The following is a 22,570-nucleotide window of genomic DNA, read 5'->3' on the forward strand; positions in this document are numbered from 1 at the left end:
CGACCACATAAAAAGCCCAGCCTTTCACAGGCACTTGTGGCTATCTTAAAACAGCACCAAGAGCAAAGCCTCTGAAGTTGACTTTAATTCCCAAGCAAGTCCATATAGGAGGAATTGATCCATAAGACAAATTAGTCCTAAACCGTTTTACAGCCAATGCTTCAACGTGCATTTTGAATCGAGCCCAGAAGAGGATAAGATGCTAACAAACTGACATATGACAGACAGTAATAATTTCCTGCCTGTAGGTTTCAGACAAAGGTCTGGCTATCACACTTTGGACTAATGAAGTTTCCAGGCCAACGTCACTAGTCCATCCCTGAGGCAACTGAAGGACCGATGACTGAAGCCAAATTCAACTTCTCTAGGAAAGATCACACACAGCCAGTATATCTACTGGAGTAGATAAAAGGCACCCTAATGGCCACCCTCACCCGAGTATCCAGGAAAAATGACACAGTGAAGAATACTGCAAGACAGAAACCTGCTTCATCAGAAATGCCACTCCATCCAAGACAGGTTGAACATTTCACCTAGATGACCAGTATGTTTGAGTACAAGCACATTCATCTTGTTTGGATTCTGTTTCAGCTTGTCAATTCATCCAGTGTTTTCACAGATGATTAAAATGTTTGGAGTAGTGTGTATGGGCTCCTGGGCTGCCCAGACAACAAGACCCTTCCTGGCCTCGCTGATGTGGTCCAAGGGAAAGCAGAGCAATACGTTTGGCACTAGCTTGGATGCAGGAATTGCCGGAAGGAGACGTACAGGGAGTCATCCAATCATCTTAGAAACTCGACTCTGGATTTGTGTGGGGTTTACTCCTTAGCCTTTTCTTCTCCCAACGATATTCCACAAGGCAGTGGAGGTTTAGGACCAGAGTTTTCCTTCTCCTAGATGGGCTATCTTCCCAGGTTGATGAGCTCCATCTGCCACTCACTTCTCTCTACAGAACATGCAGAAACTATCTTCTTGTCCATTGGACCCACTAATGGTCTTGTCTGCTCAATCCACCAGAGCCTGTCTTCACATGCAGGGGAAATCCCTAACTCCAAGGGATTGAGATCCCTTGACTATCCCCACCTGGTTTAGCTAGCCAGTTGAAGCTGTTTCCTGTGGTGTGTTTGCTGTCACATGCTGAGAGCTTCTAGGAGCCAAAGGTGAGCGCGAAGTACAAAGCGGGGACCAAAGGTGGACAAGCTACCCCAGAAGGAGCACAGCATGTCCTCCACCTCTGGCTGGGAAACAGGCAAATAAAACTGTTTTGTCTTTTGCTTTCAGTACCAGTGTTTCACATCTGTAGCAGCCTGACCCAGAAGCACCCAAGCAGCCCCTGTAGCAACCTCCAACACCCAAGGCCACACAGGGAATGAGCAACACAATGTTATCTTAAAAAACAATTTTAAAAATGAATGCTGTAACTTTTCCAAACATTCTCCATGACATGAGCCAGCAGAGATATAATGCTGGATGTAAAGTAATTTCAGTTCTGGAAAGCCTTAATTTAACACCTAAGAACTCAAGCATCAAGTACTGTAAGCAACTGCTGCCAAAACTTAAAACTGCCAGATTTGATAAGCACACAACACCTGCAAGCTATTTATCAAGGTCTAAATGGTGTCTCTCTTCGAACGCAGTGAGGCCTTTGCATGCATGCTTACCAGGGCAGTAGGCATCAAGGTCCAGTTTTGGTGCAGAAGAGAGAGTTGGTGAGCCAAGCTCAGATTCTGGAATTCGAGGGCTCTCAACAAATTTTGCCTTCCTTAGAGGAGCTTAAGAAGAAGGGAAACACAAAGGAAGGTCATGAGAAAGTGAACGGTAAACAACACATGGAAGCATTTAGCTAAACAAACTATGTCAGGCCCAGATCATGTTCCCTTTTGTAAAACCAAAAAAAGGGAACTCTACATTTCTCAGAAAAGAGGTGGGTCATATTAAAAATGCAAATTTCCACGCTGTCTTTTGAGAAAACGTACGTGAAGAAACCACCTCCAGGTGAAATAAAAACAGTTAATGGCACAACCCTACACATATTTACTCAGGAGCAAATTCCACTCTGTCCCATGGGGTTTACACCAATATAAGTATGGTTAGAATTGCATACTAAAGGTTATGTCTCCTGGACAGATTATGCACATGCACAAGTGATGGGACTAATTCACCCTCCGTTGTAATCTAAAGGAACTATATTTCACTGCCCATTCTATAAGCCACTTTGAACAAAAGAGCCATGCACCAGATTCCTTCCAGTTACAGCTTCCGCACAATCTCCTAAGGGCACACAAATATGTAACTGTGCAAATAATACCATCACTTTCTGCTAGACTGTTCTAGACAGACTTTAGCTTTTTCAGAAAACAGAAGACAGTATAACCGAGTCACATTAATGTGTGAAATGAAAGCAATCTCTTCCTGCAGGACATGCAAAAACCCACACAACCTACTTGGCCAAAGACCCTAGAAGGATAAAAAAAGTATCTGAACAAATGTTCTAAAACCAACATTGAAGAGCTTTCAAGCATCCAAAAAATTACCATCTTTATAGCAACCCAGCAGCTACCTAGCCTGACACCACCTTCCCGGGAGAAAGTTTCTGCAAAGGAAAACAGCACGTGCAAATTTCAATTTAGGAAGAATAAACAATCTTCACATTTAGTGAAGATTAATTTGCTATGATTAAATTTTGGGAAAAATTGTTTCCTAAAAAAAGAAGAAGAATTAAATCATTCACCTCTTTGAATTAAAGCAAGGAAGCAATGTGGGAGGCAGCCTATCATGTGAACTTGCATGCCAAAGAAGGTAGCTCAAGTATTTAAACAGATTCCACTTCATCACAGGTTGAAGACGCAAGCCTCCCAAAGGCTGACTTACACATTTGTGTGGGTAGTGAACAGATTTCTAGAACAATTTTTTAGAGCTTCATAATTACTGTTTAAAACATGTCAACCATGAAAGAAATGGTGCTGATTGCTGAATTCAGATTAAAGATATTTATAACTAAGTTACTATGTTCATCGTACATAAAACCATAACTAAATTACTCCATTGTTTTATAATACACAAATTATTTCATAAAGCAAGCATCTGTTAGACCTGAAAAACTAGATTGGAAGGGAAGCCAGAGTACTAGGTTTGACTGAAATACTCAGGATGTGAGCCCTCTTCCACCATGAGTCCCACTGGCAGATCTTGGGGAAGTTTGTAATCTCATCTTAACCTACCTCTGTTTGCGATAGCCTAAAATGCTCCTCTGAGTGACCTAAAGGGCACCAGGACTTAAATTTGAGAAAAGCATGCCTTCTGCTTATTCGCCCTGCAAATCACAGGACAAAAGTTGGTGTGACAAATCTGTAGGTTGAGCTGAGCTTGTGACAAAGCAATCGTGTGACTGCTTCAAAGCACTTAATTAAGAGACTTCGGGGTGAAGTGATAAACATTGTTCATAATTTCTATGCCACCTTTTGACCATGCAGTCCCTATGACAGTTTACAAACAATAACTTGAACCAACTTGACAAATCTCACAAGTCAAGACATTTAAACAAATAAAAAAGCAGAACACAGTGGGGAGGGAACCAGATTAAAACAAGAGTTCAATCAAGTGCTACTAAGTGCTTAGGTAAACAGAACTGTTTGACACCAAATTGATGGTCAAATATGAGCCTGATGGACAGTTTTTTGGGGAAATTCCATAAACAGGGTGCCAACTGAGAAGGCTATGCCCATGTTATAGCAAAGTACTTCAACTCTGCAGGTGGGACCTTTAACAGAGTCCTCAACAATTGGAGGAGTTTAATAAATTGACATCTGATCAAGCAATGAAAAAACTATACATGTTTTCAAAAAGAATTACACCAATTAGAATACGGATATCAAAAATAATGTTTTAATTTCTATAGATGGGTATGTCCATCAATGACATGAAGAAATAGTATTTTATAGGACAACAGCGGTTTTGTATGTGAAATAACATAAACACCTTCTGTGAAAGAGTGGTTAAACAAAATGTCAGAATATGCAATGATGACAGAATTACCATATTATCTTGGACCGAAAGAACAAAGAGAAAGAAGAATAAAATTCAGAGAAAAGTAGCCATGCTTCATCAAATATTGCATGATTAAGGCAAGAGAGTTTGTTTTTGCTTTATTTTGAAGAAATGCTAGAGGTGTTTAGCTAACATGTTCACATTAGTATGTTCAACACTGATGTATATTCCCATGTGTTTCTTTATAGTAATAAACAAAAACAAAAACGGGGAAATAGGAGCATGCGTTCCATCAGATACCCAGGTCCTAGGCTGTTTAGGCCTTTACAGGTCAAAGCAAACACTCTGATTTGTGCTTAGAAGCAAACGTGAAGCTAGTGAAGATCTTTAAGGGGTAACTGTGCCCCTGAAGGACCACGTGCGCAGCCTGGGAATCATTTTGGACTCCCAGCTGTCCATGGAGGCACAGGTCAATTCTGTATCCAGGGCAGCTATCTACCAGCTCCACCTGGTACGTAGGCTGAGACCCTACCTGCCTGCAGACTGTCTCGCCAGAGTGGTGCATGCTCTCGTTATCTCCCACTTGGATACTGCAATGCGCTCTACGTGGGGCTACCTTTGAAGGTGAGCCGGAAACTACAACTAATCCAGAATGTGGCAGCTAGACTGGTAACTGGGGGAGGCCACCTAGACCACATAACACCGGTCTTGAAAGACCTACATTGGCTCCCAGTATGTTTCCAAGCACAATTCAAAGTGTTGGTGTTGACCTTTAAAGCCCTAAACGGCCTCGGTCCAGTATACCTGAAGGAGCGTCTCCACCACCATCGTTCTGCCCGGACGCTGAGGTCCAGCGCCGAGGGCCTTCTGGCGGTTCCCTCATTGCGAGAAGCAAAGCTACAGGGAACCAGGCAGAGCGCCTTCTCAGTAGTGGTGCCCGCCCTGTGGAACACCCTCCCATCAGATGTCAAAGTGATAAACAACTACCTGGCATTCAGAAGACATCTTAAGGCAGCCCCGTTCAGAGAAGTTTTTAATGTGTGACATTTTGGTGTATTTTTGGTCTCTGTGGAAGCTGCCCAGAGTGGCTGGGGAAACCCAGCCAGATGGGCGAGGTACAAATAAATTATTATTATTATTATTATTATTATTATTATTATTAAGCACATGAGTGGCACTCATCACATTCATGTTTCCTGTCCTAGCCTCTTATTATTAGAAGAGGTGTGGCATTTTAGTAGCCCAGACTGTAAATCAGTGAAACTCTTCCGAGCAATTATTATAACTGTTGGAACTACACCGATGGTGGTCAAGATGACTCGACCCATGCATCCCAGTGGATAAGCTTGTTACTGGACCTAAGAACACACAGAAAGGTGTCAAAGCATACAGAATATGAAAGGGGCAGGCATGGAACTTATTACCAACAAAAAAAAACAGCAAATATAACTAAAAATATGTGAGCAGCTCTGTAGACAAAACCTGCAGGAACCAAATATATAACAGCACCCAGCTAAGCATATTTACCCTTAGTGGGACTTACGTTCCAAACTTATGCTCAACTGTGTTCAAAATTGCAGCATGAGCATGAGACAAAACAGAAGAGTTGGGAAAAGCAATCAAGCACACAAATATAAAGTTTACATAAAATATAAAGAGAGCCAGCAATAGATACGGTGGTGGGGAGTTCTGTGTTAGAACAGCTGTGATCGGTGTCATCAGCATATAAGCAATACTGAAACCTATGAGACTTATGATGTCACCCAGAGATGTGTAGAAAGAGAATATCTTAACATCAAGAACAAGTCCCTGAGTGACCCCAGCAAAGCTTTAAAGGAACTCTAGTATCCACTGCAGAGAAGCAGCACATTAATTGCTAGTTACACATCATCAACTTGTAAGATCCAATTACAGACGTTAAACAATGTGAGTCAGAATGGTGTAAAGAACAGAGTGCTGGACTTGCTCAGCCATGCAAATCTCTCTGTGGTTTTTGGAAAAGACATCCTCTTGTGGCATAACCTAACTCTGGGGTTATTGTGAGGCTAAAAGTACATTCCTTTAAAAAAAACAAACTTGTTAATTTTACATTATTTTGATAAGTCATACAATAATTACACAAAACAAAAACAAGAAGATCCTTATTCTGCTACATATTGGAAGTGCCTACACTTAAAAAAAAGAAGAGCTAAATAGCAATAGAGCATAACAGGTAAGCAATAGAGGTACCAGGAAGTCAGAATATAAAGGACTAATGATCATCAATAAGGAACACCATTAACAAGGAAAACGTAGCAGCATCACAACCCATTACATAAGGGCATACAAAATAAAAATAGTTTTAATCCTCTAAGGTCTTGCATATGACAAGTGGTAGAATCTATATAACTCAGAAAAGATAAACGCCATTGCAGGAAATAATCTGCAGGTATCTAATTAAAGGATCCCTTGATTTGTGATTACATATTTAACTGCAACAAGGAGTAAGGCAATCAAGCTTCCTAATATAATGCCTGTAGATTCAAATAGCACTCTGAAATCTGTAATGTTCTTGATATACTGAACAACCTGAAACCAGAAAAGAACAGATCTTTGGATAGTTCTCTCAGCAACAGAACAATGTTCCAGGGGAATAAATCTGCACTCCCCCCACCCTCTAATTTAAAGAAGAAAAATCTAAATTAATTTGACCTAAATGTAATGGTGTGGAATGCCAGCTAAAGAAAACACGAAATGCTAATTCTCTAATATTAAGAGACAAATAAAATTAAGGACATGAGATTCAAATTTTATCCCAGACCTACCCTCCTGATTAAGATCCAAACTCCTGGGGAATTTCTTTACTTACAGAACTCAATAGGCTTATATATAAAAGACAGGGGTGTATTAAGTTATGGCTGGCCTTGGTAGGCAAGCATTAGTTTCTACTAGCCAGCTATGAAGTCCAGTCCCACCTTGATAGCACAGAAATATTATTTTACTCTATAAGCACAGATATTGTCTTGATCAATTTATGCTTTCGTAGCACAAGTCTACATAGGCTAAGAGTCTACTTCGCAGATTCAGCCCCCCCCCCCAAGTTCGCTAGGGTTTCATTATTTTAAATCAAAATTCATGATTAAATCACATGTTGGTATGTAAGTTCCTTTATTAAAGGTCTTAAGAATGGGTGATTTATTTCCTTTTTCAACTGCCTATGGAATGATCTGCTCCAGTCTTGGAATCTATCACAAGCAGATGCCACATTGCTCTTAATTCCTAGTGAGAAAATCCAAAATATGACAAGATATATAACTCAGAGCTAAACACTTCTATTAGCCAAATAAGTTTTATTTTAAAAATAAACTGAGGTAGGTATCTGTTTAGAAGAGGGAGTGGGATGGCAGAAATCTGCTGCATTAATTAAAAATACTGCCTAACTACCAATTTCAAAGGCTCTTTTTCTGCTGGCTGAAATACAACCTTTAGCTTTTAATTAGAAATGCAAACAATCTTACAAATATTTTTAACATATAAACTATTAGTTTGAATTAGAAAATGCATCAAAGAAAGGAAAAGAAGTTTCCAGTTTGCGCTGGGTTATTTTCCTCACATTTGCTTTTAAATTTATTTCTAATTATTTTTGGTATTTGGTCCCTTGCAGTTCAAGCTAGTAGTTTGCTGCTAATTGACTTTATAGCCAAGAGTTAGGTTTACAAACTATTTAAGGATCACAGAATCACAACTGTTTTTAAGAATATGACTATAATTTTATAAGTAGTAGAAACACACCAAATGTTCATATTTCTTGAATTCAAAACTGCTTCACAAATGATACAGCTAAACCTTGCATGATTCACTTTAGTCACTAGGCAGAAGAATGGCTAAATTAAGCAACACAAACTAAGGGCTTTTTTCCAGCATTGCTTTGCACTCCTCTGTTCCCATTTTACATCTTTGGGTACAATAAAAGCATTTTTAGCATCTTGTTTAAATGAATGCATTTCAATATTTTATTAAAAGTGTCCAAATATCCTTGATACATATTTGTGACTACCTCATCTTCACCCCCAAATTTAGTTTTTCACTCTTTTGCCCTCATTCACCTCAGGGATTATTTTAAAAATAAAATAAACCATAGGCTTTATGGTAAAGAAGAGTGTTATAAATAAATATAGTTTTCATCATTAAGTAGAGAGGTCTGTCATACAGCTTCTCAAACTTTGTGCTTCTAAAACTTTGCATCCTGACATGTTCCTGGGTAAGTTTATTTCCTTGTTTATTTAACATATTTTTATTCTACTCTTCAAGATCCCAGAGTGCATTATAACTGATTGGTAATAAAATAATTGCCAACAATATAACTGCCAACAATAAATAAAGCACCAATTAACACATTAACAGGCTGAAAATATAAAATAACAGCACAATAAAATAAGCTTCACCGCAGCAGAGACCAATGAATCACTCAAAGGCCTAGGAGGTAAATAAGTAAGTCTTTAAGTTGGTGCCAAAATTGATAAGAGATAGCATCATTTAGATTTGGAAAGGAAGGGCTTTGCAGAGTCAGGCCATCTATACAAAGAATGCCCTTTCTTGTGTCAGCGTATACCATGGGTAGGCAAACTAAGGCCCGGGGGTCGGATCAGGCCCAATCACCTTCTAAATCTGGCCGCGGACGGTCTGGGAATCAGCGTGTTTCTACATGAGTAGAATGTGTCCTTTTATTTAAAATGCATCTCTGGGTTATTCGTGGGACCTGCCTGGTGGTTTTACATGAGTAGAATGTGTGCTTTTATTTAAAATGCATCTCTGGGTTATTTGTGGGGCCTGCCTGGTGCTTTTACATGAGTAGAATCATAGAGTTGGAAGAGACCACAAGGGCCATCGAGTCCAACCCCCTGCCAAGCAGGAAACACCATCAGAGCACTCCTGACATATGGTTGTCAAGCCTCTGCTTAAAGACCTCCAAAGAAGGAGACTCCACCACACTCCTTGGCAGCAAATTCCACTGTCGAACAGCTCTTACTGTCAGGAAGTTCTTCCTAATGTTTAGGTGGAATCTTCTTTCTTGTAGTTTGAAACCATTGCTCCGTGTCCGCTTCTCTGGAGCAGCAGAAAACAACCTTTCTCCCTCCTCTATGTGACATCCTTTTATATATTTGAACATGGCTATCATATCACCCCTTAACCTCCTCTTCTCCAGGCTAAACATGCCCAGCTCCCTTAGCCGTTCCTCATAAGGCATTGTTTCCAGGCCTTTGACCATTTTGGTTGCCCTCCTCTGGACACGTTCCAGTTTATTAGTGTCCTTCTTGAACTGTGGTGCCCAGAACTGGACACAGTACTCTAGGTGAGGTCTGACCAGAGCAGAATACAGTGGCACTATTACTTCCCTTGATCTAGATGCTATACTCCTATTGATGCAGCCCAGAATTGCATTGGCTTTTTTAGCTGCTGCGTCACACTGTTGGCTCATGTCAAGTTTGTGGTCAACCAAGACTCCTAGATCCTTTTCACATGTACTGCTCTCAAGCCAGGTGTCACCCATCTTGTATTTGTGCCTCTCATTTTTTTGCCCAAGTGCAATACTTTACATTTCTCCCTGTTAAAATTCATCTTGTTTGTTTTGGCCCAGTTCTCTAATCTGTCAAGGTCGTTTTGAAGTGTGATCCTGTCCTCTGGGGTGTTAGCCACCCCTCCCAGTTTGGTGTCATCTGCAAATTTGATCAGGATGCCCTTGAGTCCATCATCCAAGTCGTTGATAAAGAGGTTGAATAAGACCGGGCCCAAGACAGAACCCTGTGGCACCCCACTAGTCACTCTTCTCCAGGATGAAGAGGAACCATTGATGAGCACCCTCTGGGTTTGGTCAGTCAGCCAGTTACAAATCCACTGATTGGTAGCATAGTCAAGTCCGCATTTTACCAGCTTCTTTACAAGAATATCATGGGGCACCTTGTCAAATGCCTTGCTGAAATCAAGGTAGGCTACATCCACTGTGTTCCCTTCATCTACCAGGCTTTTAGAATGTGTGCTTTTATTTAAAATGCATCTCTGGGTTATTTGTGGGGCCTGCCTGGTGGTTTTGCATGAATAGAATGTGTCCTTTTATTTAAAATGCATCTCTGGGTTATTTGTGGGGAATTCGTTCATTTTTTCACCAAAAATATAGACCAGCCCCCCACAAGGTCTAAGGGACAGTGGACCGGCCCCCTGCTGAAAACATTTGCTGACCTTATCTCAATATGGTGCAAGACCATCAAAAGGGAACGCCCAGTTGCACAACAAGGGGTTTCCTCCTTTCCAAGGGTTTTTTTCTATTTCACTGGACAGAGCATTACTTGAAACATAGACAAGTTTAGAAGCAGGTTCTGAAAGAGTGAGTAACTTTACAGGCAGGTCCCACTTCAAAGCACTGAGAAGCATCAGCTTTAACAGTTACTTGTACAGAGTGTTAGAAATTAGCCAGATACGGGTCCAGTGGCACAGGTTCAGTGGAGAACTCTGGATGCTAGGTTGGCGACTGACATCTCCACCTGGCTGGCCTCTCCAGCCTTCTTAAACAGGTAAGCAGGAGGGCTTATTTGTTGCATTTAAATCCAATCTTTTTCTCCAAGGAGTACATAGTTTACCCCCCTCTTCAGCTGATCCCTACAGCAACCCTGTCAGGTGGGTTAAGAGGCTGTGACTGGCCCAAGGTCACCCAGTGAGCTTCATCACCCAGTGGGGATTTGAACCCTGGCCTCCTAGGTCCTAGTCTGACAAGCTAACCCCTAATAATAATAATAATAATAATAATAATAATAATTTTATTTATACCCCGCCCTCCCCAGCCAAGGCCGGGCTCAGGGCGGCTAACAACCAATAATAAAAACAAGTTGAATGAATACAACTTAAAAACAAGATTAAAATACAACATTAAAACATTAAAATCCGGCCTCATCACAGGAGGAGAAAACAAAAAAAGAAAGGGGGGAATCAATTGACTTCAAACCACACTGGCTTCCAAGACTACGTCTGCTATGGGGCAACTATATAAATTAAGTAGCTAAATATGGGGAAGGTAAAACGTCACTTAGAGAAGGATCTAAAATATTTCCCTTGAAACTTGAATTTGTTTTATTCTGGATTGTTTTATTTGATGTTTTAATGTGTTGTAAACAGAGATTTTTTTTCCCTTTAAAATATAAAGCGGTTTAGAAATGAAATGAACAACCACCCCCACGGGGGGTGGGGGGTGGCGGCGCCTAGACATTCTGTTGTGGCAACCACAACCTACGTTTAAGGTGCCATTTGGCAATTAGTTTATATTTTTGAGTTTCTAGCACTGCTTGCACACTGCTCTTATCAATGTCGCTCCATGTACCAGTCAGTGTTAGAAACTGGGATATGAAATGGCACCTTAAACCTAAGTTATGGGTGCAACAACAGAATGTTCAGGTGTGCTTTTTATAATAAGAATACAAAGCTGAGAATAAATGAACTGCAGCTAAAATATTGTGTTCATTTTTCACATGGTCTAGTCCTTTCCCTGCCCACCCCCCTAATATTCTTAAGAGGGTCTCTTTTCCAGTCTTCAGAGAGTAGCTGGAAGTGGGGAGGCAGAAAAAGGTCCTCCTTTCCTTCCACTCTGCAGTTTTAATCTGAAATCTTAGGTGCAGTACTACACACAGAACTCAGAAACTGCTTGTGCTAATCAAATTCCCTGTTGCAAAATGTGCCTAGAACAATGGGAGTTTCAAACACTGGTACCAGTTATTGAGACAGCAGATGCAGTTAGGGAACAGCAGCATGGTACTGTAGTGGAGAGTTTCTTTGCCCGTGCTTACATTTATGTTCCACCTTCTTTACACCATGAAGGCCAAGATGGCATACATGTGATTTCCAAGAGGTCTCCCATACAGGTACTGGGAAATACAATTCAACCAACCTGTCCTTCACCTACAGAAAACATGTTTCTGGGGTGGCCTGTGCATTTCTGCAATTTCTTGTCCAGCCTGAGAGCCGATACAATGCTGTGTGGTAGGAGGGAGAGGAAGAGGAGAAAACACAAAAGCATTGCTTGGCACAGCCAATTCTTTCCTTTCGCCATGTACCAGCTCCCAGTACGTTTCTGAGCACAATTCAAAGTGTTGGTGCTGACCTTTAAAGCCCTAAACAGCCTCAGTCCAGTATACCTGAAGGAGCGTCTCCACCTCCATCGTTCTGCCGGGCACTGAGGTCCAGCGCCGAGGGCCTTCTGGCGGTTCCCTCGCTGTGAGAAGCCATGTTACAGGGAACCAGGCAGAGGGCCTTCTCGGTAGTGGCACCCGCCCTGTGGAACGCCATCCCACCAGATGTCAAAGAGAAAAATAACTACCAAACTTTTAGAAGACATCTGAAGGCAGCCCTGTTTAGGGAAGCTTTTAATGTTTAATAGGTCATTGTATTTTAGTGTTTTGTTGGAAGCCGCCCAGAGTGGCTGGGGAAACTCAGCCAGATGGGCGGGGTATAAATAATAAAGTGTTGTGATTCGAGGACCCGATCCCCACTTGGGGAATAAAGACACGTGGACACAGTATATAAGGTTAATGGGTAAGGAAAAGGCCACAACTTTCTTGATTACAGCATGTGAGAAGGTATTGGCTTAGGCACTGGACCACGGAGGAGGGGTTAACCACCAGTAGGGGGAGCCTGTTGATGCTAATACAACTATAGGCTCTCTCCTGATGTCACCGAGGGTCGTGCCATGGCCCCCCGCCACACAGGCATCGGACAGGATCCACGACCGCCGGATTCCTTTAGCGGAATACCCAAAATTGTTGGCAAAGGCGATGGCCACACCTTGCCCCCCGAAACACCAACAACACATTCCAATGCCTAACCGCCAAATACCACGAAAGTTGTGACGGTTGCTACAAGGTAGGCGAAAAAACCAAGAGGCCGGGCCAATTTAGCCAATTGGAAAAAACTCCTACCAGGCCCCCTGGTTAAACAGGGTGACCAACCAGAGGTCCATAGCAAAGTCTCAGGAAAGCTAATCTAAAGGGAGTAGATGGCGGGTGACTCAAAGAAAATGTGTGTGCAATGGCTGGGATGGCTGACACGGCCGCGTTTGAGCGGCAAGCCACGCCCCCACCGAGCTTCCCTATTGGGTGCCCAACCGGGGAGGGGCGTGATAGGCTTTGTTGTTGCTGTTGTTGTTGTTGTTGTTGTTGTTGTTGTTGTTTCTACCATTTGTTTTATTTCAATGTATTACCTGCCCTCTTTTTAGACTCAATGCAGGTAACGGCATTCATAAGCTCTCTCCAGAAAACGTTTTCAGTAAATGGCAGATGGCATCTAGCAATAACACATGCCTCTATCTGGTTCTAGACCATGGAAGCAGCAGAAAGCTGTGTAAACCCTGCTGAAACGACTGCCACAATCAGACAAAGAATTTCACCCACAGATTGTTCAAGAAATACTGCTCTGGACATAACATTTAGAACCGCATACAGTTTGGAGATTATCAGAGCATGGATAATGCAGGCCTATCCAGGAGTCAAGAGGGGGTGGGGTGGAGCGGTTCTAGCCGGTGCACTTTATAGTGAAAGGGACTTTATACCATGGATGTCAGTTCGGCATCCAGCAACAAAGGAATGTCACAATGCAGTGTCAATTCGATTGAGCCATTCTGCAGCAAAAAGGAATCTTGCAGGGCTGATTTAACTGCGATTCCACCAGCACTTGAAAGAGCAGTGAAGCTGGTGGCCTTGTGCTACCTCAACTGAAAACAAGATTCACATACACACAGAGACACCAATTAAAATTAATGGATTTCTGCCATCCCCACCTGAAAGTTGCTAAAAATGTCCCTTTCTTTATGAAGCATGAATTCTAATTTTGACTGGAAACTTTTCCAAAGCATATGTGGGGATCACATTTTTCTTACCTCACTTTCCCTTTTGCAACAAATCCCCATGAAAATATTTGCATAATGTGACTTCTTTAAAGTGCAAAATTAGGCAAATCCCAACAGGTTTTCAATATGATTTTACTATGGCTGGGCTTCTGAAAACCTTGGGTGGGCCCAATGGATATCTGTGTGTTTCTGTGTGCTTTTTCTTTTCTTTTTTTCTTTTGAACAGGAAACCGCACCCCACCCCCACCCCCACCCCATGGCACAACACAAACTGTTTATGAGGCTCCCATCTATTTTCACCCATGATCCAGCATGACCTCTCTTAGAATCCAGGTCCTTTTTAACAGGAATCAGGGGACCACAAGAAATGCATAAATAACACTTGTTTATCTTTCATCTTTTTATATTGCAGGCAACAAGCTTCTGAGATTTGTTATGGTGATAGTTATCTCCTTTTCTCAAAAACTTGTCGGTAAAAGTCATTAGGATAACCATAAGCAACTAAATGAGAATTCTTCATAGAGTAAGAATACACAGAAACAACTTCGGAGACCTTGCTTCCCAAAAGCAATGATGGGAAGCATCTCTCACTTGGAATTAGTGGGCTTTCATTTTGCATTATATCAGCACCAATATCTTTTTTAAAAATGCACTTTTTTATTAATCATTATAAATATCATTCCTAAACCATAACCTCAAAAAGCCTCATTATGGTGTACAAATGTGAGAGAACATATGCTAACAGCAACCAATTATGGCTAAATAGGACAGTGTGAGAAAGTTAACAGTTGATGATTTTAAAAATCCCTTCTGGTATGACAAGCCGCACTGAAAAATGCATCCATTACAATCACTACCAGAAATCCAACAAAAGTATAACAGAGACTAGCAAAGCTGGGATACTTCTTGTCCTTTGCTTATACTTCCTCAAAGCCTTGCTCAGTGATGACACTAAGGGAGGGTCCAGCCATGTTCCCATGAGGAAAAGCATCAGCAAGATGAGAACTAGGCTTTGCACTGTGGAAACTGGGTAAGCCCAGCTTGTTAGTGAAACAGAGCTGTAGCTCAGACACAGAGTCCATGCTTTGAATTAAAGAGACCCCATTCAACAAACATGGGATTGGTGGGCCTTCCTCCACCTCAAAACAGTTGCACTTTCCTAGCCGTTGGGTTGGGATTCTGTCCTTCCTCAGGAGAGAGTCAATGCTATAAGAGGCAAAGCAGCCTTTGCCAATCTAAGGTAAAGGTAAAGGTAAAGGGACCCCTGACCATTAGGTCCAGTCGTGGCCGACTCTGGGGTTGTGGCGCTCATCTCGCTTTATTGGCCGAGGGAGCCGGCGTACAGCTTCCAGGTCATGTGGCCAGCATGACTAAGCCGTTTCTGGCGAACCAGAGCAGCACACGGAGACGCTGTTTACCTTCCCGCCGGAGCGGTACCTATTTATCTACTTGCTCTTTGACGTGCTTTCGAACTGCTAGGTTGGCAGGAGCAGGGACCGAGCAACGGGAGCTCACCGCATAATGGGGATTCGAACCACCGACCTTCTGATCGGCAAGTCCTAGGCTCTGTGGTTTAGCCCACAGCGCCACCCGCGTCCCTACTTTGCCAATCTGGCGCCCTCCAAATGCTGTCTGACTACAATTTCCATCCACTCCAATCAGCATAGTTGCTGTGGCCTAATAATAAACAAAGGGCACCAGGCTAAGGCAAAAAGCGACCAGTCTGGGCCGTGGGCAGCAGTCCAGAAGCCACAGGACAAACCAGGAATGAGCAGCTAGGCAAGACTCAAGAGCAAGGCAGAATCAAGGACAACAGCCCAGGAGAGGATCTAGGCCCGCAGTGTAGCAAAAAGCAAGAAGCTGAGGTCTGCAAGAAGGATGCACTTTTACTCAATACGATAACAGTGAACATTTCTTGGCACTGCTTGCATTATTCCATCCACCCATCCTTTTTTGGCTGAATAGCAGATCACTTTCGGAACCATTCCTAATGCAAGAAGCGAGAACAAAAACACATTTTAATGCTTTTGTTGCTGAAGTAGTTTAATCTCTTGATTCTATGTGATTTACTCCATACTTAAATCCATTTAGCTTGCTAATAATATAATTGCATTTTCTATTTACATTATTTTGTTGTGACATGCCATTTATGATTGAGCTGGTATTTAATTAGGAAATATTTATTTAGACTTCTTTTTTAGAAACATTATTAATAAAGTACAATTGAAAAATAGCATGTCAGCTCCCAAAAGAAATAGGCTTAATTATGGTATTTTTATTTATTTTTTAAAAGAGCTTTGTAGCTTGATGGTCTAATCTACAACACACATACCTGACATGCTATTTTTCAAGCCTCAAATGTCAACAGAAGAAGTATTGAAATCCACAATATACATATGAGATTTCAACCTTCTCACTCTGCATGGAATTCTACAGCTGACAATAGAATTGAGAGCTATCTTGTGTTTGAGGTTGCTTTTCGTGGGGGGGGGGCATTGCTGTGGCATTCCATCCTCTCTTTCTATAACAATATACCTTACAAACCATATCAAAATATCAACAATGCAATCAAAATTACGAAAACAACGTTACACCAAAATATTAAAAGCAGAGGCCTAGAGTAAAAGTCAGTTTCAAAAGTCAGTTTCTCAAAAACGTCTACTGGAATATTACCATTTTTACAGACACTAGAGTGAGGAGGAAGTGAGCAATCCCACGATTAAGGGATCCCCAGCTTTACATCTGCACTGGTGACTGAAAGGGACAAATTAAGGCATTCAGGGGGAAACCTTCTGCGAATTTTCTATTTGCTGAATTGAACAGGAGCTGGGCAACAGTGTATCCATGCAGTCTAATATTTGCTTCTGGCTTTTCTGCAGTATAAGGTTTCCGCATTGTGTAAGGTTCAATAACTGAGTGGCCTCTGAGCCAAATCTGGCTCTCTAGTTGTACTAAAGGTGAAAGAAGGGTATGGGGACAGTGATAGCAATGGTAATGAGACTTTCTGGCAGACTGCTTGGGTGTGGGGCAGCAAATCTGCCCCACTATCCTGTACTCCTCCTCAAGTTTCACCACAAGGCTTTTTATTGCTGACCACAGCAGGATAATTTTTATTGATTTTAAATAAAGCAAACATCCAGCCATTGCAGATTAAGCTAAGTGTTCCTGCCCCCCTCCACTTAAATAATGAATTCTCTTGCCAGAAGCTGACTCACATGCTGGACACTAACCAGTTACTATCTAATACTGCAATGAGCGGCCTTTGGTGTTAAAATGTTTTAAGTGCTGCAGTGCTATTGATTCAAATAGTTCAAGACATGTAGCAATCCATTTCTAAATAGCAAGACCACTCCAAACATAGCTCAGGTTCTAGACCTGCTTATTCCGCGAGCCTTAATGAGCCTTATTCTGTTGCATCTAAAAATCACAATTATGAAACAATAGTGGTGGCTGCCGTAGTACAAAATCTAAGCTGAAAAAAACAACACAAAATTATTGAAGGGTGCTCGGGCCTGAAAACAAATTAGGGGACTCAACAATGCTTAGACTCAATCTAAAAGCCACCGTGATTCATCCAATGAAGCTGAAGGACAGACACAAACAAGTACTACTTTGAACTACGGAAAAGTATGTAATTCATAACTGCACAGTGTCATGGTGGCCACCACTGTGATGGTTTTAAAGGGGGGATTAGACAAATGTGGGTGGCGCTGTGGGTTAAACCACAGAGCCTAGGACTTGCCGATCAGAAGGTTGGTGGTTCGAATCCCCGTGACGGGGTGAGCTCCCGTTGCTCGGTCCCTAGCAGTTCGAAAGCATGTCAAAGTGCAAGTAGATAAATAGGTACCGCTCCTGCAGGAAGGTAAACAGCGTTTCCGTGCGCTGCTCTGGTTCGCCAGAAGCGGCTTAGTCATGCTGGCCACATGACCCGGAAGCTGTACGCCAGCTCCCTCGGCCAATAAAGCGAGATGAGCGCCACAACCCCAGAGTCCGTCACAACTGGACCTAGTGGTCAGGGGTCCCTTTACCTTTAGACAAACTTATGAAGAATAAGTCTATTAATGACTACTAGTCACAATGACTGTGTGCTCTCTTCCCGTACTGGGAGGTGGGTATTCCTCTGGATACAAGTTGAAGGAGAACACTAGCAGGAAAGTGATGTTGCACTCATGTCCTGCCTGAGCACTTCCCATAGGCATCTGATTGGCCATGGTCAGAATAGGATTCTGGACCATATGAGCTTTGGTATGATCCAGTGGGTGGGGAACAGGTTATTTTTTAATATACACACGCTGTTATTATCATCATCAACTTCATCATCATCATCAATTTATTTATAGCCTTCTGCACTATCATCTCAGGGTGGTGTACAACATAAACAGCAAAACAAGTTAAAAACACAAAAAGCTGACACATTTAGAAGAGAACTAAAACAATACAAAATACAGTACAGTACAGTCACTCATGGCAAAAACCCATTTATCCAGCCGGAAAAGCCTGTTAGAACAAAAATGTATTCACTTGTTTCTGGAAAGTGGAGACAGTGACACTCTTATGGGAACCATTTGCTCTATGGGATTTAAAGGGTGTGTATTTATGTTCATTTTGCACAACTTAAGGGCAGTTTAGAGTATTTTCAACTTTATGATTGTCAATGTATTCCTGAATGTCACACACTTTGCTAAGCAAAAAAGGTAGAGGTAATTATAAAAGTTTTGTAGACTGGAATGCTTAGCTGCACCGTGTGATGGTTTCTTTGGATAGTCATGATTTTTCAAATGACTTCCAATTTTAAATTATTCTAAACATACCTTATTTAATGTTTATTGCATGTATGTATGTTATCTCCATGGTAAGTCACCCACTATTAGAGGAAGTAGCATCTTGACTATTGAAAGGCTAGGCTCTTTTAAATAGAGAACTGCCTATTTTTCACAAATGATTTTAGTCCTAGAAGTAGTCTAATAAACTCCAGGCTAAGCTTATAAAATATGAACACAAAAATCAAATATCTGGGATTCTACTTTTAATTTCTGCATTTTTGTGTACCATTAGAAAATTCTAATTATACATGGTTTTATTTTTCATTTGTGGGGATATACTGCTGTTCACCAGGCACCAGAGATAAGGAAACACACAGTAGTAATAGTAATAGTAATAGTAATAGTAATAGTAATAGTAATAGTAATAGTAATAGTAATAGTAATTTTATTATTTATAGCCCATCGTTCCGGCTGGGTTTCCCAAGCCACTCTGGGCGGCTTACACCTACCCATCTTATGTATTCTGCCCTGAAGAAATCAATTCACTTAATACTTCAGTTTCAGCTAAAAGCTGCACTTTCACATTATGGCATAAAGAAGAAATAAACACCCAATAATAAATACCCAAGAACTGTTCACTCATATGTGACAGTCTTGCAAAATAAATCCACAAAATCTCCCAGTCAACAAGAACTTTTGCTAATCGTACATACAATATACATTCCAGCGGTATGTAATGTTGCGTAACTCTTGTTAAGTCTGTTGTAACAAACACAGCATAGAGTCTTGCAGTACATTTAACAGAATAATTGCAGCACAGGCTTTTGGGTGTGTTTTTTTGTGGACCAAAAAACACTTCATCTGATGCATAATACAGTAATCTTAGTAGGTCTTTGTAGTACATTTAAGGTTGGCTCTGATAGGAATATAGATGATGGCTTTCAGCTGATAACTGGTTCTTTGTCCCAGCCTCCAAGATACTGTAAAACGGGAATGAACAGTCTTTGACAAGCTTCTAGTGAGTGATGGTTTAGGTGACTTAATGGAATCTCCATTTCAGAAGATGTATATCTCTGACAATCTGCCCAGGACCACTGATTTGGTCTCTTGGTGATTACTAGCTAGTGTATCTCAATGGAACCTCTATACAGTGGTACCTCAGGTTACATATGCTTCAGGTTACATACGCTTCAGGTTACAGACTCCACTAACTCAGAAATAGTACTTCAGGTTAAGAACTTTGCTTCAGGATGAAAACAGAAATTGTGCTCCGGCGGCGCGGCAGCAGCGGGAGACCCCATTAGCTAAAGTGGTGCTTCAGGTTAAGAACAGTTTCAGGTTAAGAATGGACCTCTGGAACGAATTAAGTACTCAACCCGAGGTACCACTGTATGCAGAAGCTCTATACCCCTGAGTATGGTATACTGTGGGGTTTACAAAGACTGTGGTTAAGGATCCTACCTAGATGGCTTTTCAAACAGGTTTTTGACAAATTCATGGGGACAAAAATTCACAGTGACTACTCTGGTTCCCTGCTACTGATTCCCATTTGACACTTACATACGGTTTAGCTCTGACAGTTTGCCAGGCTGCAGCAAACTGGTCCTGAGCATAAATAAGACAAATAACTCTTCGGGTGACTTGGCAGGTCCAGGCATGGTGCAGACACTCCAGACACAACAGGTACAGCAAACTGAAGTACAAATATTGAAAGCTAGGATCTCCATGATAACAGTAGAAGTTTTAATGTCCCCTATTCTTCCACCAGCAAGGAGGGTGAGAATTCACGGTCGTTCTATCATGGTAATTAGATCAACATCTTGATGTTCAGGGGGACATGCAACTCTACTGGATCAGATACAACCTTTCCACCTTCGGTGCTTAGAATTTGCCCCTCCACAAGTCCTGGTGGTTTATTTGAAAGGGATATCCTGGACAGAGAACAAGTCTGTCCTTGAATTTTCTGGAAAGGAAAGATAGAGGAGCGGACAGGCCTTACTTAGGGTGTAAGTATTGCGCCATATTATGGTCTAAGCTATTAAAGAACAGGACTATGTTCTACCGAAAATATGATCTCGAAGACAGAACAATGACCCATGTCTATTGTAGTGCGCTCAGTTTTCTAACAATCCACCCTAAGGGCCAACTTACACAACACTGTTAAATGCTGAAAAATATCACTTGCGTTCTGAATGCCAACATGACAAAACTATGTTTAGGGAACCATTCTACCTTTCAAGGAAAGAGACAGAGCACTGCATTTGTTTGACTTAGGGTATTTACTGCCTCTGTTTTTCTGAATTTTTGGTGAGATGAGGGTTGGTTAACATATCTGGAGGCACATTTACATATGTACAAAGCACATTTATGTAACAAATGAATTCTTTAGTAGAATCCCAGCTTTCATTTTATATATTTGGTAACCCTCGGGGATTGAAGTGGCATTATCTGAAAGCCTGATGGGAAAAACACAAAATAAAATCCAAATGACATCCAAGCTCATAATGTTTTTTAAAACCTCAGAAATCTTTGAATCTGTCAGGACTTCTCAAACACTGACTCATTTGTATCACAAAACTATACATCCTGTTCTATAACATCTATATGTCAAGGTCTATAATACAAATGTATCAAAGCTTAAGATACTGACCATAGCTAAATTACGGTATACTATATATTCTTAGAATTCTTTTTGACTCTGAGAGACTACTGCAAAGGAACTGCATTAAACAAAACACAATCGTTCCATAACTCACCATGCCTGCTATTAAAAGTACTCTTGTTTCTGTAGGAACAAAAGGAGGAGACACTTTCACTCCTACAGGAATTACAGCCTAAAATGATTCTAAAAATATGCAGCTAATGTGGAATATCACAAGACAGAAGTCAGGCGTATGGACAGCTTTCGCAAGTTACTCCATTAAAAGACTCAAGCTGAAAATAAACCTGCCACTGCATGCTATATTTATTCAAAGAAACCAAGTAAATGTTGAAATTAACTCTGAAGTTATGAGATTCAACCTCTCTCTCTCTCTATATATATATATTCACAGTACCTAACCACAAGACCCTCTAGCTGATCAATTCTATTTAAAGAAGTCTTCTCTCTTGGTTTCTGTTTTTTTATAGGCCAGTGATTCTTAGGTTACACACCCAGTAAATACAATTTCTGGAACATGTATGCATGGACAAACTCATATATTCACCCCTTTGGGGGAAAATCAGAAATGGATCATTGGATACTTAATATTTGTAAGCACAGCCCAATGCAAAATACTGTAGTCAAAATCATTGTTTAAGAATATCATGTTTTTCTGCTTTTAAAAGCTCATCTTGGTTTTCCATTATAAAACTCAATTATAACAAAAATGGAAATTACTGGAGTCTTTTATTCACTTCCCTCTCTTGTATCCTGCAGGGGAGAGGAAAGCATTTTGTCTGGGCCTACAAAAGGCTTCAGTACTGACCACTACAAGGCCAGCACAGAGTAGCTTCACAGCCACCCTGAACCAGTACAGAGCGCCCATTATAAAACGGAAGAGTGCAGGATCAGTAAAATGCATATGGGCACAAAACTTGGATCCACTATCACTGTCTACCTGGACAGACAACCAGAATGACTGTCCTATCACTTATCTCCATTTAACAGAGATGCCAGAAGATCTACCAAGGTGTCACTAGTACCACAGGGGTACAAGAGTAAGGATGCATTCTTCACTCACCCAAGAAAGCAGAGCCTGACTTGGAATTCAGATCTTATACCAACGAAGTTCTGTCTAACTCTGACATTCATTAGACAAAGTTGTCAACCTCAGAGCTTTTGGAGGTCCTGCAACCCTGATCCTCTGACCTGCAACCAATCCTCCCATCTCACCTAACTGCTGCCATTGGTAGGTTCCATACATCTAGGTCTGGTGATATTTTTCTCTCCCTCTTGTCCCCTTCATGGTCAAGA

At 41.3% G+C, this 22,570-nt stretch overlaps 1 protein-coding gene across 1 annotated transcript in view; it reads right to left on the reverse strand.

Moving 5' to 3' along the window:
• Nucleotides 1–22,570, reverse strand: part of TANC2 (tetratricopeptide repeat, ankyrin repeat and coiled-coil containing 2) — a 193,527-nt gene that overhangs the window by 85,430 nt on the left and 85,527 nt on the right. The window contains exon 6 of the mRNA XM_081837550.1: nucleotides 1,662–1,772. Within this exon, the coding sequence (XP_081693676.1) occupies nucleotides 1,662–1,772 (111 nt within the window). The remainder of the gene's footprint in view (nucleotides 1–1,661; nucleotides 1,773–22,570) is intronic.

Source organism: Podarcis erhardii (assembly GCF_964252035.2).
Source record: "Podarcis erhardii genome assembly, chromosome: 13".
Taxonomy (NCBI): domain Eukaryota; kingdom Metazoa; phylum Chordata; class Lepidosauria; order Squamata; family Lacertidae; genus Podarcis; species Podarcis erhardii.